The 15693-nt window shown below is 43.9% G+C and overlaps 1 protein-coding gene across 3 annotated transcripts in view; it reads right to left on the bottom strand.

The window, feature by feature from the left end:
• The window catches only part of WWC1 (WW and C2 domain containing 1), a 66813-nt gene that overhangs the window by 7399 nt on the left and 43721 nt on the right, over positions 1-15693 (bottom strand). For all 3 annotated transcript variants that reach the window (XM_054643047.2, XM_077186631.1, XM_077186630.1), the window contains exons 9-15: positions 13086-13328; positions 11551-11640; positions 8737-9275; positions 4598-4706; positions 2848-2928; positions 1893-1979; positions 423-615 (exon numbers count right to left, since the gene is read on the bottom strand). In XM_054643047.2, coding sequence (XP_054499022.1) covers positions 423-615; positions 1893-1979; positions 2848-2928; positions 4598-4706; positions 8737-9275; positions 11551-11640; positions 13086-13328 — 1342 coding nt within the window. The remainder of the gene's footprint in view (positions 1-422; positions 616-1892; positions 1980-2847; positions 2929-4597; positions 4707-8736; positions 9276-11550; positions 11641-13085; positions 13329-15693) is intronic.

The following is a 15693-nucleotide window of genomic DNA, read 5'->3' as shown; positions in this document are numbered from 1 at the left end:
AAAAATCACTGCCAGGATGTTTTAGCTTTGTATATCCCGTTTCTCTTCATCTGCCTTGTCATTTTTTAATACATTGCATTTAGCACACAACCTGATGTATCCACAATCACAGTAATTGGTTCTCAATTGCAATACCATAAATGTTTCCAAAAGGAAGAAAACTAGTTATAGTTTGACATCAGATCATGAAGAAGAAATATATAGTGGTCTGACAAGGTAGTTCTGTAACAAAACATTTATCTCGTAATTGTTTTTCCTGATGGAAATTGTCACTGCAAAGAACGCTGCGGGGGAGAGACCACATAGCTAAAGATTATCAGGAAGGCTTTCACAGAAATTGCCATACCTCAAGAGTCTAACATCGTGTCTAATTAAAAAGAGGAAACAAACACAGAGTTATTGAAACAGAGCTGGATACTCACCAAACATTCTTCAAGGTGAGACTTATCTACAGTGCAAACATCAACTCTTAAAGTCTTCTGGCGCAGCGCTGGGTAGGAGATGGAGACCCAGAAGAGCTCGTTGTACACCAGGCTGTCGGCAGCCTCCACGGGCCGGGTGCGGAACAGGCAGCTCGTGCTCTCCGAGCAGGGCAGCACCGCCACACGGATGTTCCTGTGGGACACACTGACCTCAGCTCTGCCCTCCCTGCACCTCTGCAGCTCCCAAAACCCCTCACTGAGAGTCAGCCTGCTCTCTGTGCAAACCCAGAGTACTGGGAATACTTCTCTGTCTGCCCTGACCCCCAGGGCAGCACTGACTTTGACCCTCATCCATGGAGAAAGTTTCCCAGATTCAAGATAGACTGGAATCCACAAAAGTGTGAAATAGATTATAGAGAGTAGTGTAGGTGTGTCACTTGGTGAGAAACTGAGGTTTTGGGATTTTTAGTAGGTTGTGGATGGAAGCAAGATGGAGGGCACAGGGTGTGTTCCTGGGTTTCTTCTTCTTCCTTCTTCTTCCTTCTTCTCCATGGGTTTGGGTGGCATTTTGTAATTGGGCAGAAAAGTCTGCATTGTGGGCTCTTTGGGATCAGTTATTGGGTTAAAAGGGAAAATAATCCAGGTGTCAGCTCTTAATTGGATAGTTTAGTCTTAAAAGACCTTGTAACCAGAGATTGTTGGCCATTTTGTGCCTTCTAATGAAAGGCTGCCAAACTCACACTAGTGGGACTGTTTTATGATAAGAAATAATAAACACCTGAGTCCCAACATGAACTACTGTCTCGAGTGCCTTCAGTCCAGACCCAGAGAAACCCACAAGTGGTACCCCCACAGCTGTGCTTTCCTATTCTCTGGAGCTGCAGTCAACTGAGAAGAAAGGAACATCTCGTCACAGTGTCAGAGATGTGACGTGGGACAAGCTGCCACAGACTTCATCCTTCTGAACCTCGTACTCAGACATCATAGGATCCTGTTTTACATGGCTGTTTACATCTGTGCAACCTGTCACACTGCTCACATCCTTCTGTGGGTAGGAACAGCAAAAATGAATCCAATTTTTGTCAGCTAATTCAGCACACAGCTGAGTTTAAAGACCTTGTGCTTGGAATGAGTCTAGCAGTCTAGCTGCACATTTTCCCAATCCTGTACAGGTGTCCAATGAGTTCTGAAGCAGGACAAATGCTCAAGGCATTGCTACAATTAAGAACCTCACTAGCCAGTGGTAATTCCAGGCAAGTCCTTCCCTAGTACATACAGACCTTTGAGGAAGTAACTGCACCTTATTTCAGACTACAGGTTTATTAGTTTGTAAGTGTCACCACATGATGTATTGAAACGTTTCAGGAAAGGTAAATTTTTAAGAGTGTGAAAACTCATACGCCAATCTCACTTTCATTCTCTTTGGGATCCAACTCAAATATATCAAGTGTGTTTGTTTCACCCACTTACACTTTTTGATCTTGTTGTAACAGCAGTGCTGGAACATTACTCAGCTGGATGACCAGTATGGCAAATTGTTTATTTTTGTCATCGTATCTGAATCAGAAACACACAGAAAAGCATTTTTATTAGAGAATTCTGCCTTGGACTCTGTGGCTGAGTATTTCACACAAAGAATACAAAAATTTTACAAACAAGACAACACTATAATGTGACCGTGACTCGCCCACAGTTTAAAACAAAACCAGTTTCCTATTACATCAAGTTCTGCTACCAGAACATCCAGAATATAGAACAGTCCAGAACATCCAGAACTTAAGGGTTCAGATACAATGGACTGTCAATTTGACACATTGCTTTTCCTGGGGTCTAGTTAGATTGCTGCATTGTAGCTACAATTTTTTGAGAGGCCTTAATGGCTGCAATATGGAAAAGTTTTAAGTAAAAAAACTTGAAGTGCAACAGAGGATGTAATGAGTAGCCTTTTGCTTTGGATGGCCATAACAAATGAGTTTTGTACTACTTCTTTTCCTCAAATCCCACTTAACTTCCAAGAAGTCACTTATGGAGGATGCCTCTGTGCCTGCCCTCCTACACCTTACCCACTACTGTGGGGTCCACATGAGGTCAGGGATTGTCACTGCCACTTATTCTCAGCAGTTTTACCCACCCAAGCTGCACTTTAAGGTTTCTGCAATCCAGCCAAAGGCTCTCTCCAGCCCAGCACTGCCAGTGCTCCCATTACTGGTTTGCACCCTCATACCACAATATCATCAGATGATTTCCACTGAAATTAAAGAGGGCAACCAAGAACCTCCTGGAGTCAAGTGTAATTCTAAATTCCACTAAAAAACGGCATCAGTTAATATTAATAGGACTTGAGAAGAAAACAGCACAGAAAGCACTATCCCATTTATCATCCTTCCCACTGGAAGGCAAATCCAGTAAAATATGTTGCACATACCTCATTGCAATTTGCACTTTGGCTGTTCCAGCTGCTTCTGCATCATCACTGTCAAACACCATCACTTCTGACACACACGGTCTGAAAGGAACCAACAACAATGAAGGATTTGATTTGCCTCTTATTCAAGTGTTTGCATTTAGGTGATACAAGATCTTTTCCCTTCCATTCAGTGGTTTGGTATATGGATTTTGTAAAATTAGCAGCTAAAAGAAAGCCCATTTAAGAAGTAAGTGCAATCAGCCTTAGAGGTATGTATTACAGTGCTTATCAGCAGAAAGTCATATGTCTTCCCTCTTCACTGCCAAAAAAAAAAAAAAGCCACACAAAAGACTGCAAAAATAAGGCAGTGGGGGATTTTTAAAGGGTTCCCTTGACTGGTTTTTAGCAAAAACGGCTGACTGCCCTGCAAGAGAAATGTGACTTAACAACTCCAATCCTGTCCTGCATCATGACAGCAAAAATTCTCAACTTTTATTAGATTTAAGTAATTCCTTTGTTTCTTTAAGAAATCAAACTTTCTTAAGCACATTAAAAGTGACAGAGTACACTGACTGGCCTTGCTGGAAACAGCTATTCTGCACCATTTCCCTCCCAATGTATTCCTCCTCCCAAGTTTTATGCACTGAAAGTCCCCAAAACTACATTCATTGTCTAATTGCCCCAAGAGGCTATGCTGTAGCACATGAAAACAGGATTAGCATTCTTCTCTTCTAAGTGCTTTCCATATTACTGCTCAGCACTCTCTTGCATTTTGTTACATTTCAGCTGCAGAGGGTGGCTCATCCCACCCTCACCACTTGGACAGGCACCAAAATGACACTGTAGGCACCACAGGGGCTGGCAAGCTGATAACCCAAACAACATTAGCATCAGACATGGCAGTGTGCATGGGATGCCTCCTGTGACTGTCCCACTCCCCTCTCCAGAGCTCCCTACCCCAGAAGGGACACAGGGACCTGGGACACCCAACTCTGACTGCTTGGGCCCAGGAGATCAATTTACTGAAGCACTGCACTCCATTGTCAAAGTGAATTGTGCTGTAAACATAAAAATTACTAATTTGTTTAGAGAATTAATGAAGATTACTAATCAACAGGGGGACTCTGAGATGAGTGATATTTCACCTCTACAGCTGTGTTTTGCAACTAAAGACCCTCTAATTCACCTAAATGCTAATAAAAGCAGTAGGAAAACCCACATGAGATGCAGGTACCAATATGATCAGTGCCTTCCAGGGAACATTTTGACAAAGCCCCCAGAGACAATCCAGAAAGCCAGAAGAGCAGTGACTCCCTGCTGTGCCCTCAGTGGGAGAAGTCTTGTGGGCATCACATCCTGCTCTTGCTCCATGCACTTGGGAACTCCATCACATCCATCAGGCACTTCAAGGTGCTTCCTTAAACATTCCAGAGTTGGCTGAGGGCTGTCACTGACTGAGAGGAGGGGAGCTTTCCCCCTACCAGATGGCTCCACTGCCCCCTGCCAAGGCAGCACCCACAGCTGACCAGCACCTCCACAAACAGGCTGGCTGTTCAAACAGCTCTCTGTGAGCTTCCTTTCAGCTGCTTCTATTATGGTCATTTTCATAATCCAATTCAACCTGCTTATAGTTTTTTCAGAAGTCTTAAGAAACCCGAGAGTGAGAACTTTAGCCATCAAATTACAAAGGTCATAACCAGCAGTATTGCAGCTGACTTTTGGCAAAGCTGAGTCATTGGCTTGTCCTGGAGAGAGATCTGATGTCTACCTTTGTACAGATGCCTCGTACACCCCGCTGTCTCCAGCAACAGATTCATCAGACACTGCAGCTGACACACCTGCCACCTTCAGAGGTGTCCCTCCAGCTGTGTTTATACCTAGGAAAGCACAGAGGAAAACCAAAAGCAGGTGTTAATGAAAATGAACTGTCTGGATAAGCAGCAACTTTTCTTCTTATCCTCCCCTTGAATTGCATTTTTTTCCCCTGCCAGGTATTGTTAAGCAACAGCACATTTCTGAAGACTCAGGGGACACAGGTAGGGCAGGCTGAGCTCAAAGGTGGCCTTGAAGTGAGGAAATGTGCCAAACTGCCCTGAAGAACAAAAAGTCCCAGGAAAACAGGAGGAATAGACTGTGTGGAGGGAGGGATTCATTGCACAGTGAGTGCCCATTTGTCCCCTGAGCCCTGCAGCAGTGTGAGGGCTGAGATTACACACATGTGTGTTACAGCTGCTTGCCCTGGCACCTCTCTGGGCATGGGTCCTTGCAGGAGATGCCAGGAGAGGCTTCCAAAGCCCTTGAAAGGCAGGGAGGTACCCATGACCTGATGAGCAGCAGTCAGAAACAGCAGGACTTCTAAATTCTAGTGAACTTATAAATATGGACCAACAAACCAGCTCCTACTGCAAGGCACCCTTAGGCAGGCAGCAATGATTCCAGATAGCAAGAGCTGGGCAAGCACTGCTGAGCAGGCTCTGGCCAGGTATGCATCATGTGGAGCTGCATATCCCACCTGGAGAGCTCATACCAAGAGGGGAACAGCAAAAAAACACCACCCAAACCCAAATGTTTGTGTACACAAGACAAAAGAGAGGTCCAGAAAGACCAAAAGATGAACACGGAAAGAGATTTATAGGATTCAAAAGAGCAGTCATATGCAGGAATACAGGGAAAAGGAGATAGGGAAGAGAAACCAAAGAAGGTGAAGCAAGTTTTGCACAGAGGTGTTATCTGACATAGATTTCTTGTGCTTTAAAACACAGAAAGATTCTCCCTGGAAACCTGCAAATTCTGCATCTTTCAACATTTCAGTGGAGAGGAGCTGCAGCCAAGAGTCTGGAGAGCTCCATCTGCCAATGTGGCTAACGAGTGCTGGGCTCTACCCAGCTCTTGGCTCTCATTCTCAGGGATGTGGGAGACCTGCTCCAAGAGTGAGGAGGTGCCATGTGGCACCCTGGGAGCAGCTGGAGCCCCAGAGCAGCAGAGCAGCACACTCCTCTCCAATGGGCTTTTGTTTCTCAGAAGTGATCCTTCTTTCCCATAGACTTAGATAAGCACATGCCCCCAGGCCAATATATAGTTCCAATGCATGTCTTCTTTATTACAAAGCAAGTTTGGGTTCTGGTTGGTTTTCTGGGGTTTGAGTTTGTTTTTTTTCAGATTTTGTGTTGTTTTCTTCTCAGTCTCACAAAGCCACTTAAGGAATTAAATCCAGCTTTGAATAAAGGGGTGGAAAAGTGTGCAAGGCTTATGGAATGCCATAAGGACTTGTAAGGACATAAGGACTTGTAAGCCAACAGTAGAGGGTGCTACAGGTAACCCCAATCCTTTGAGACACCTGTGCCATTTTGGGCCCATTTATCCATGGATTTTTTGACACCAAAAAACGGCACTTCTCATCTTGGTACTCCCATGGAGCCACTGGACAGAAATGGAATGTCCAGAGCTTTTCCCCATAGGCCAATCCACATGAATAGAAGCTAGCACCTGTAACACAATGTATCAGTCATTAAGTGAAACCAAGGGATCCATTTAACCCTGGCATTCCCAGTTTAATCCATCCTCCATCTGCCACCTGCCAGGACCAGGCTCCTGCAGTGCTGTGGATCACAGGTTGTGCTAGAGGTACACGGGCAGGGTCAAAACTTCTTTCCTCAATTCTCCTTCATACCTCCTAGTCCATGGTTTTAATAGGAAAGTAACTTTATCTCCACTGGCTGGCTTCCTAAATCTGATTCTTGGAGTTTTACACCCCAAATGCTGCTCTGGGAGTCCCTTTCCATGGGACTGGCTCCCTGGGAAAGGCAGTGCAGGTTGGCCTCCACACACCAAAGCTCTCTTTCTCCCTCAGTTCCCAATGCCATGGAGCTATTCCAACACAGAAAGCCTCATTCTTGACCACCTCCCCCAGCCCCTCAGGGCCAAGGGGGTGAATACACAAAGTGCACAACAGTGAAGTGAGCTCTGTGCAGCAGGGTGCTACAGTGTAAAGCTGAATAAAGATGAATGCTTCCCTGACAACAATTCCAGTCACCCCTTTCCTTACTGGTTTTGCAAAAGACTTGGAAAGCTCAGCCTTTTCATGCAGCTAATTAACAAAAGATTTGGACTTTCAGCTTTTAGCCTCAAGTCTCTGAAGAGATATCACACTAATAAGAAAGTTTATGGAAGAGTTCAGAACTGACTCAACTCTCCTCCATTTTCCCAAGCAGGTGGATAACACTACCTGTGGTGTTTCATGGTTTTTTTCACTCACATCAAGAATTTAAAGTTTGCTCTTCTCTTCCTGCAATGGGCCTTGAAGAGCCAGGCCATGCACTGTCCTCACATCCAGACCATTTAATCACAGAATGCTGGACTCTGCCAGATCCCAGGTTTTGCTATTAATTTCCCCATAATCGCTCAGGTGTTCTTCAGGTGAGAAAGGCAACCTTATTTCAGTTTCAAAGCTAGAGGAGGTTCTGCCCTAGCAGAAGGCAGCAGCAGAGCCCTCAGATACAGTGCTCAGCTCTGCCTCCAGGACACGTGAGCGTGCTTTGCCCAGGGCTGACCACCCCAGAGCCAGCCCCTGCATTTTGGGTTACACTGAGCCCCCACCCCCCAAAATGCCTCAGGAGCAGAATCTCATCTCGTTATTGCCCTGAAATAAACTACTTATGGTGATTATTTTGTCTGCTGACTGGCTAACAGCAGTAATCACTTAATCTGCTTAACACCTGAGCTTTCACTTTAACAGCCTTGGCAAATCTTGAAGAGCTAAAAAGGTTAAAACTAATCAGCATCCAGTTCTAATAAGAATAATTAGTGTTTCCTACTCAAATGCATAATACCTCTTGCTTGTAGGAAAATGGCAGCTCAAAGGGAAGATTTGCACTTGTGTTTTTTATTGTGTTTTAAATAGTGTCAACCCTCTTAATGCAGAAGGTGGTGATAACATGGTACTAGCTCCCTTTATTCACACAGGCTGTTCAATAATCCCACGAAAAGCAGAAACAAACTGTACTGCTGGTTCACAGGACTGTAGCTTGCAAGTTTATATTGCCTTTAAAGCTCTTCCTCACTGCAGCTACAAATCCAGTCCTTTCAGTCAATCCTTGTTGGATTTAACCCAACTACAGTCACAAGGGCTTCAGACAGGCCCTAGCACTGTGCCCCGGCTGTGCCAACTTCTTCAGCCCATCCATTCCAAAAAAGGATGAACCCTTCCTACCCACCAACAAGCCATATGCATATATGAGAACATCCACTATCTCTAAATGTCTTATTTTATCATGCTTACAATCTAAACACGTTTTTGTTGCTAAGAGACCAAAACAGCAGAATTCGAGCACAGCCTTGGTATGTCTGCTCAGCTGAAATTAATAAATTCATTGCCACTGATTTACTGGGAACCAGAGCAGCATTTTATGCATACTGAGGTGGTGGGGAAGGATTATTATTATTATTATTATTACTATTATAATTTGTTAACTATTAAGCTAAATGCCTTTTCCAGCCCTCCTCAAAAGCTTGGTCAAAAACTTTGCATCAATATGGCACTGTGTGACTCCAAGACCCAAAACAATACATGACATTCTGAATAGTTCAGTGCCAAATCAAACCAGGAATCCCACCATGACCATCTCTATTTGCACATGAAATCCCTGTGATTTGTGTACACATGCATCTGTGTACAATAAAAACACACCTAAATCAGTCTCCTGCAAGACTCATTAGATCAGTATTTTTGTGTACAAATTAAAATACCAAACCTCCCTCCCAAACAAGACAGAACACAGAGCTGAAAACATTTTTCAGCATAAAGATAACAAGATGACAGACAGCTTCTGAAACACTTGCTTCTCAATGCTTTATGAACTACATTAAATATAAATGCATGCAGTGCATGCAAATCTTCTCTTACCATACCTTGACCTAGATGTTTATCTCCTGCTCGAGGCTCTTCCAGTCTACAGCTGCCACTCCCAGTGTTTAGGGTGAGTTCTGACAGATTTGCACTTATCTCTGCATCATCAAAATCCATATGGCTTGAAAAGGCATCACCAGTTAGGAGTGGGTCTATCACCAGTGGAGAGCAAGGTGGGGATGGAGAAGAGAGAGATGACCTTGGGGACAGTGATGTCATGGATTTGGGAGTACCAGACAAGGACCTCAGAGCCTGCATGCGACTCGTGCTATCTGCTTTTTGAGTTTTTGCTACTTCATTCTCATGAATAGTGGTGATACAGCCTGATGGCCTAAACCCAGTGGCTCCTTCTAAGAGCAAGTCAAGCTTGTTTTGATATTCTGAGTCCAACTGCTCCAGCTGCTCCAGGTGCTCGTAGTAGAGATCAGTGAAACTGGCTGAGGTGGACGAATCCTGGCTGGAGGTGGCAAGAGATCCTCTGCTAGATGCAAGAGAACCAGGGCTGCTGCTCGAGGAGAGGGAAAGCATGCTGGTGGAGAGACTGAAGGAAACAAGTCAGAAAACCATGACACTGTATCTTCTGATTTCTCATGAAAGCACTGCAATGTCACCACACCTCTCAGCCCACAGGTGCTGCTTTGTTAGCTCAGGCCACACGCATTAGTCCCCAGAGCAACCCAGAACCACAGTCTGCACAGCAGGAACACTGGGGCACTGCTCAGTGAAACACTATCCATCATACACATTTTTCTACTCACCATCTCAGACTCCTGAGAGTCCTTGTTTAGCCAAAACAACTCTAATGAACAGTTTCAAACCAATTAAAATTAGTGCCACCCCCCTCCTCCCACATCTCTCTGGAAAGTATCTATGGCTCCTGTTAATCTCCAAAGCAGACTGCAAAAACCAGCAAGGCCCATGCAAGAAGATGAAGTTATTGCAATGAACTTGTCTGACCATCTGGAAATTTCCTTCCATTTGCCTCAATCTTGGAGCTGCAGCCAAAAGGCAATATCACAGCTGCCTGGAACTGGCCCTCAGAGATCACAGCAGCCAGCAGTTCCCAGGAAGCTGGCAGGATCTATCCATGTGAAAGACTGCTACATGGAATCCAGGGCCAAGAGAGCAAGGGAAAAAGCTGGGGCTGGGCTGTGAAATCAATTCACACGCCTTATTTATCCCTAGAGTTCTAGGTTCAGAACATAACTGACAACAAAATTAATTTTAAGCAGGTGCTGTATAGAAGTCTGTCCAGATGAGAAAGTCCAGACACCACAGCAAAGTTTTCTGCTCAAGAGACCCAGCAAGTATTCCAGTAGTGACTACAACATGTACCATCTCTAGAAATTCCATTTAAGCCAAGACTCCTGCTCTGCATATTGAAGACCTTGGTTATTACTGACCCTCACTTCAGATGCGGATTAGCTATTGAAAAAATTCTGAATATGTAAAAGTGCCTTATGTTGCCCCACTGAAAAAACAGTGAGATATTAATAAGCCTATAATAATCCCTTATTTATTATTTATAGGGTAAAAGCTGGAAGCTACATTTGTATAATTATGTCCATGACCTTATGAGAAAAAGGCAAGTATGCTGTATTTAGTATAATTTTGGCAGAAAATGTCTTCTGACAGATGTGCTCTGCAGCACATTTGCTCAAAAAAAGCTTCTGATAGATGTTTTTGCATATTGGCAGTATATACACATCTGCTGAAGCCTAATGAATTTACAGCTTTTCAGTGTACTTTACTATGAAAAGGGAGGGATTTGAAATTAATCTTTTCCCTGTCAAAAAACTGGGCTCAATTTCCTTTTGTATATGCCCTTGAATGCCAGACATTTTGCATTATGGGGTTAATAACAAACACTTATTCTTATGAAGGAGCATGCCAAGAACACTGGGCACACGGTTAGGAAGAAATTAGTTTCACATGCTTCTTGGTCACCTCAAAAGATCCCTAATCAGCTAGGTGAAATGAAAATGTGATGCATTTCCACTGCATAAAAGCCTCACAGATAGCTATTCTCCATGCTGGCTTATTTACATGTCAGTCTTGCACTATGATTTCTTTCCAGTCTTTTCGGTGTCATCTTCACAAAATGAAACAGAATCCAAGTGGAGCAGAAGCTACAAACAGAGTAAATTCAGTACACACTGGTAGGAAAAAACCTCAACCAAACAAAAATCCCACCAAACCTTCCTGGCTATCAGAATGATAACAATATAATATACTTTTAGCAAAATGATTTGGCCTTAGTGCCTGCAGTCATGCATTAGTCTGGAAATAGCAATCCTGTGTTCTTCCAAAACTACAGCCTGAACTAGAAGCCATTCTTTACACCATATGAACCACAAGAGAATCAGGGATATCTCTATATATTGGCCACATTACAAGCCACAGCACACTTGGAATTAGAGAAATATGATCATTCATCCATTAATTTGTAGTTGCATTAGTGAGATTCACTCCACTTGCTGTCAAGCTGTCTTTAGCATACTTTATTCATGTAATACTTCAGTAATTCAAACTTTAGTGAATAAATCTCAGCTCTCCCTGGTCATCTGAATATTACTGAAATAGAAGGGACTGTGCAAACTCCTGCTGTGAGACAGAGGCACCACCAGGAGGTTGAAAAGTGCCCATCTAAACTGACCTATGATCCCAAAGCTTCTCCTTCCCCTGACTACACAGGGGCCTGAGGCCACTCCTGAAAGGCCTTTCAGCCCTCAGCTGGGAGCTGGGATTGTGAGCAGAGAAAGGCAGTGGCACCATGTGCAGCAAAAGCAACCCCAGCTGCTGGAAGGGTCACCTACCTCTTGAGCTGGGTGTGCAGCATGGCCACCAAGCGCGTGGTTTCCTCCAGCTCTCGGACAAGCTGATTTCTTTTGCTGTTCAACTTCAATCTAAGAGAAGATCAAAGAAAAAGACAAGCTAAAGCAGCATTTAATATTTTAAATAAGGAGTAAAGGAAAAATCTACTTTTTTTGCTGTGAAATCCTACAAAAGTTGATAGGAATACCCAGGAAAGAATTTGGTCAGGATGTGTAAGTGTTTACCAACTTTAGAAAATGCACAACTCAGTCCTGAAAACATTCACAACACCACAAAATAATTATAGCTGGTACCACAGAAGTTAATGTTTCTAGGATGAGGCCTGAAAAGAGCTGGGCAGATTTTACTCACTATACACTATTGCATTCCTATAGTTCCTGTGTTAATAAAGTATAAATGTCTTCATTTCCTTCCACTAAAGTCTATGGACCATCAAGGGTTACCTGATATAGTTATTAACCATCTCATTACAGCTTTACATTATTGGCTTTAGCAGCATCTCAGCTTTATTGCCCACCTGAACTGGTTTGAGACAAACACATGTGCACGTGGGTGCTCACACCCTAACTGAACAGGCCTCTGGACACAAAATCCTTCCCCATGCATGTGTTGTGTCTTTGGCACTCTAGAATGTGATCATATTCTCAAAAATCCCAAATGAAGGGGTATACCTTAGGGCAAGACCAGAACCATTTGTCAAACCATAGATACTTCAGGCAGGTAAAAGTCTCATGGTCAAGACATTTACATTTTTTCCAGCATGATAAAACCATGAAAAGCCTATGCAGAAAATTAGTGTCAGCTGGACAATGACCACCTAGAAGAAATGAAAGTATGGAGCCAAGGAGAGAGTGAATGTAATGTGCCTATTCCATATATGTTCAAGAGACTGCAGCTGCCAGAAACACTGCTGAGCCACCCTCATTAATGCATCCAGACTGTGAAACACCTGTAGGCAATGCCTCATGCAGTATTCATCCTCACTGTACATTCCCCTGAGAACTCCCCCTGCAACACAGGTAAAATTAGGGAAGAAAGTTGGCATTTTTTTCAGCTAGTTTAGATTCACAGGATATTCCCTGCAAGCCCCACAGCCCTGTCAAATACCAGATCCTACAGGAATCACATACAAGGATGCTCAGAACAAACAGCAAATTTAGGAATTTAAAATTCCATCTGCTGACATTTACCAAGGCCCAGACTGCACAGCAAATGTGGAAGCTGCTGTGAGGTGCTGGCTGCATACAGAAATGTTACACTACACCAACACTACACTGGGCTATTTTGAGCACTCTTTACATTCCCATAAAGGATCCATTGTAGGAACAGCAACCTTTCCCCAGTGGCACAGGAAGCCTTGCAGATGGGTTGTTTGGGAGATGAGTTGAGAAGCTCTCTGAGTGGAGTGTCCTGGGAATGTGAGGGCACTGCTGTGGGCTCTCAGCCAGGGGATGCTGGCATTTGCTCCCAGTCACCTCTTGTCCAAAAAGGCCCTGCCCTGTGCCCACTAACCCACCTCTCAGTGAGAGCTTTGCTCTGAGTGTCTCTAGCAGCCTGAAGGTCTTCCTCCAGGCGCCTCCTCTCTGTCTCCAGTCTCTCCACCTCTCCTCGAGTCCATTTTCTGGGGCTGATAAATCTCATTTCTTTCAAGAGCTCCTCCTTCTCATTAATCAGGATCAGACGGTCCCGCTCAGAGTCCAGCACGCCAGGCCAGGCCTCGCTGTCAAGCTTAGCCAGCTGGATTTTCAGGTTTGCTATTCTGCAGGGGGAAAAAAAATGCAGTTATTCCCTGAGGAGTGCCTGACCTCCTGCTCCAGACACGCAGAGGTGCACCATGACCAACCACATCTTCCAGAGCCCTGAGGAAGGCTCTCAGTCCAGGACAAACACCCTCAGGTCCCCCTGACCAGAATGGTGCCAAATGCTGGGATGTGGACATGCAGAATGGGATTTTAACTCACATTTGTTCACAATAGAAAATGAACTTTCTGGCTAATATGCAGTGTCCACCAGTCAGGAAATAATACAACAGAAATTCTGGATGTCAGAAAAGGTGATCAGATATACTGTAGGTGTTTCATATGCATTACAGCTGTGACCTCAGAGTAGTTTGGGTGGAGGGTATGATGTGATAATTACCTACTCTTTAATCACTTTTATGGAAATAACTGTGTTCTCCCCATGTATGATTCAGATAAAGTTCAGTGGTTAGTCGAGAGCTTAGAAACATTTTGTCTTTACAATGAGGAAATGAATCATATCTCCATGCTGCTAGTGCAAGAATCCACCTGTGATTCAACAGTAAGCACTCTGGACACTTTAAGGAGCTACTTCTGGTGCAATCTGCACTTGAGGATGTGAGGAGTTGGAGAGGCAATGTGATCCTACCAAAATCCAGAGCTGCATTTCTGCATCAGAATCAAAGCCTATTTTCATTAGAGGTATCATTCCAGATTTCAGGTGAAAGCCTGTATCACCAGTCCTTCAGCACCACACCACATCAGCTCAGGGAGGAAGATAATGACTAAAAGCAGCAGCAATACAGATGCAGAATTTAGCAAGAGCTTTGACTGACAGAGGAGGAGAGCACAGCTTGTGGCAGGTAAGGAAGCTGCTCACTCCAAATATCTGCCTGTTCCCAATTTCCCAAATATCTGACCTGCTCAGTTAGGTCCACAAATGATCAGCTTTGCAATGCAAACACACAGAGAGAAGCAGAAAACCAGCAGCAGGCCAGGATCCAGAACCAAGGGCAGTAATGCCAGTCTTCCCAAAGGAAGCTCTCTCCTTTGTATTCACTAACCTGCAAGTCTTCAAGACCTGACAGGCTGATCATGGTAGTTTGATGAGAAACAATAGTACAGATAAATCTGAATTAGAATTACCAAGGATCTGTGATTCTGAACTCACACAATCCAAAAAATCAAGTGGGAAGCAGAGAACGGGAAGGACAGAATGGGCTGGGATGAAAAAAAATCTGCAAAACTTAGAAGGCAAACAAGGAGAAAAAAGTATTTTGCAAGATATTTGCAAAAAAATTCACCTGACTGAACATAAGAGAGGCAAGGCATATGTGCCTCTTCATGTAAGGAAGTCAGGTTAATCCCTTACTTGGGTTTAGCAAATACATAAGAAATGGAAGTGACATGTAAAATGAATGTCCACTATGCTTCTCTCTTTGAAAAGGGCTTTGTGATCTGGTGACAGACTTACTGCACTTAAATCAGGCACAGCAAATAGTTGCAGGTACTGATGTGGATTCACCTCTGTAGAATTTGGTTTATGCTGCAGAAGTGCCAAGGTTGGTGTGTGTTTCCTGCAGCCAACCAGCACACAGGCAGGCTCAGAGCAAATTCAGTGCCAACCAGCAAAATCAAAGTGTGTGGAGTAAGCAATAAGATGCAGATCTAGGCAGCAGCAGCTACAAGGCTCCTGAATAGCCTTGAAGAATAAAGCTTTGTCTTCCAAGCTCCAGAGGCCAAGAGGAACCTGAGCCCAAGAGAGCCTGGGAAGGATTAGACTCACAGACACTGACCTGCCTCCACCACCACAGGAGACAGACATGAGATCACCCTTCTGAAGAGAAGCATCACTTTCTGTAAACCCATTTCCCACAGCAGGTTGCTTACTCTAATAAAAGTTCCACAACTGATAGATATTCAGCTCAACTATTTTTAGGTCGTCTTAAGAGCTGTTTTGTTTTTGAGTGCCTGATTAAGTGCAATACTGTGCTCCAACAAAGAATTAAGTGGCATTAATTCATAATCCAAGAATTCCTCAGTGCATTTTGAAGGGATATGAGTCTAAGAGGATTGGCTGGCATAAATCTGATCACTTTTGGCATACATTTGCATGCATATGGCTTTTCCACTGGAATTTGTTCTCTATGCATTTCCGAGTCTAAAAGCTTTGTTAAACTAACCTCCAGTTTTACCTTTGGTACATGATCATTATTTTCCCCCTTCTCAGTTAAAATGAGGTTTATTATTTTATTTTTCCAATGAAACAGCACCATCACTAAAGAAACACGTTGCAGAAGGTCTGCACTTGGCTGAACACTCCAGCCCTTCAGCATTCACTGCCTGAGTCTGATGAACCAGTGCTGAGCCAGGCTGGGCTTGCAA

This window comes from Agelaius phoeniceus, chromosome 15 (assembly GCF_051311805.1).
Source record: "Agelaius phoeniceus isolate bAgePho1 chromosome 15, bAgePho1.hap1, whole genome shotgun sequence".
Classification (NCBI taxonomy): Eukaryota; Metazoa; Chordata; class Aves; order Passeriformes; family Icteridae; genus Agelaius; species Agelaius phoeniceus.
This window is presented reverse-complemented; position numbering and strand designations above follow the sequence as displayed.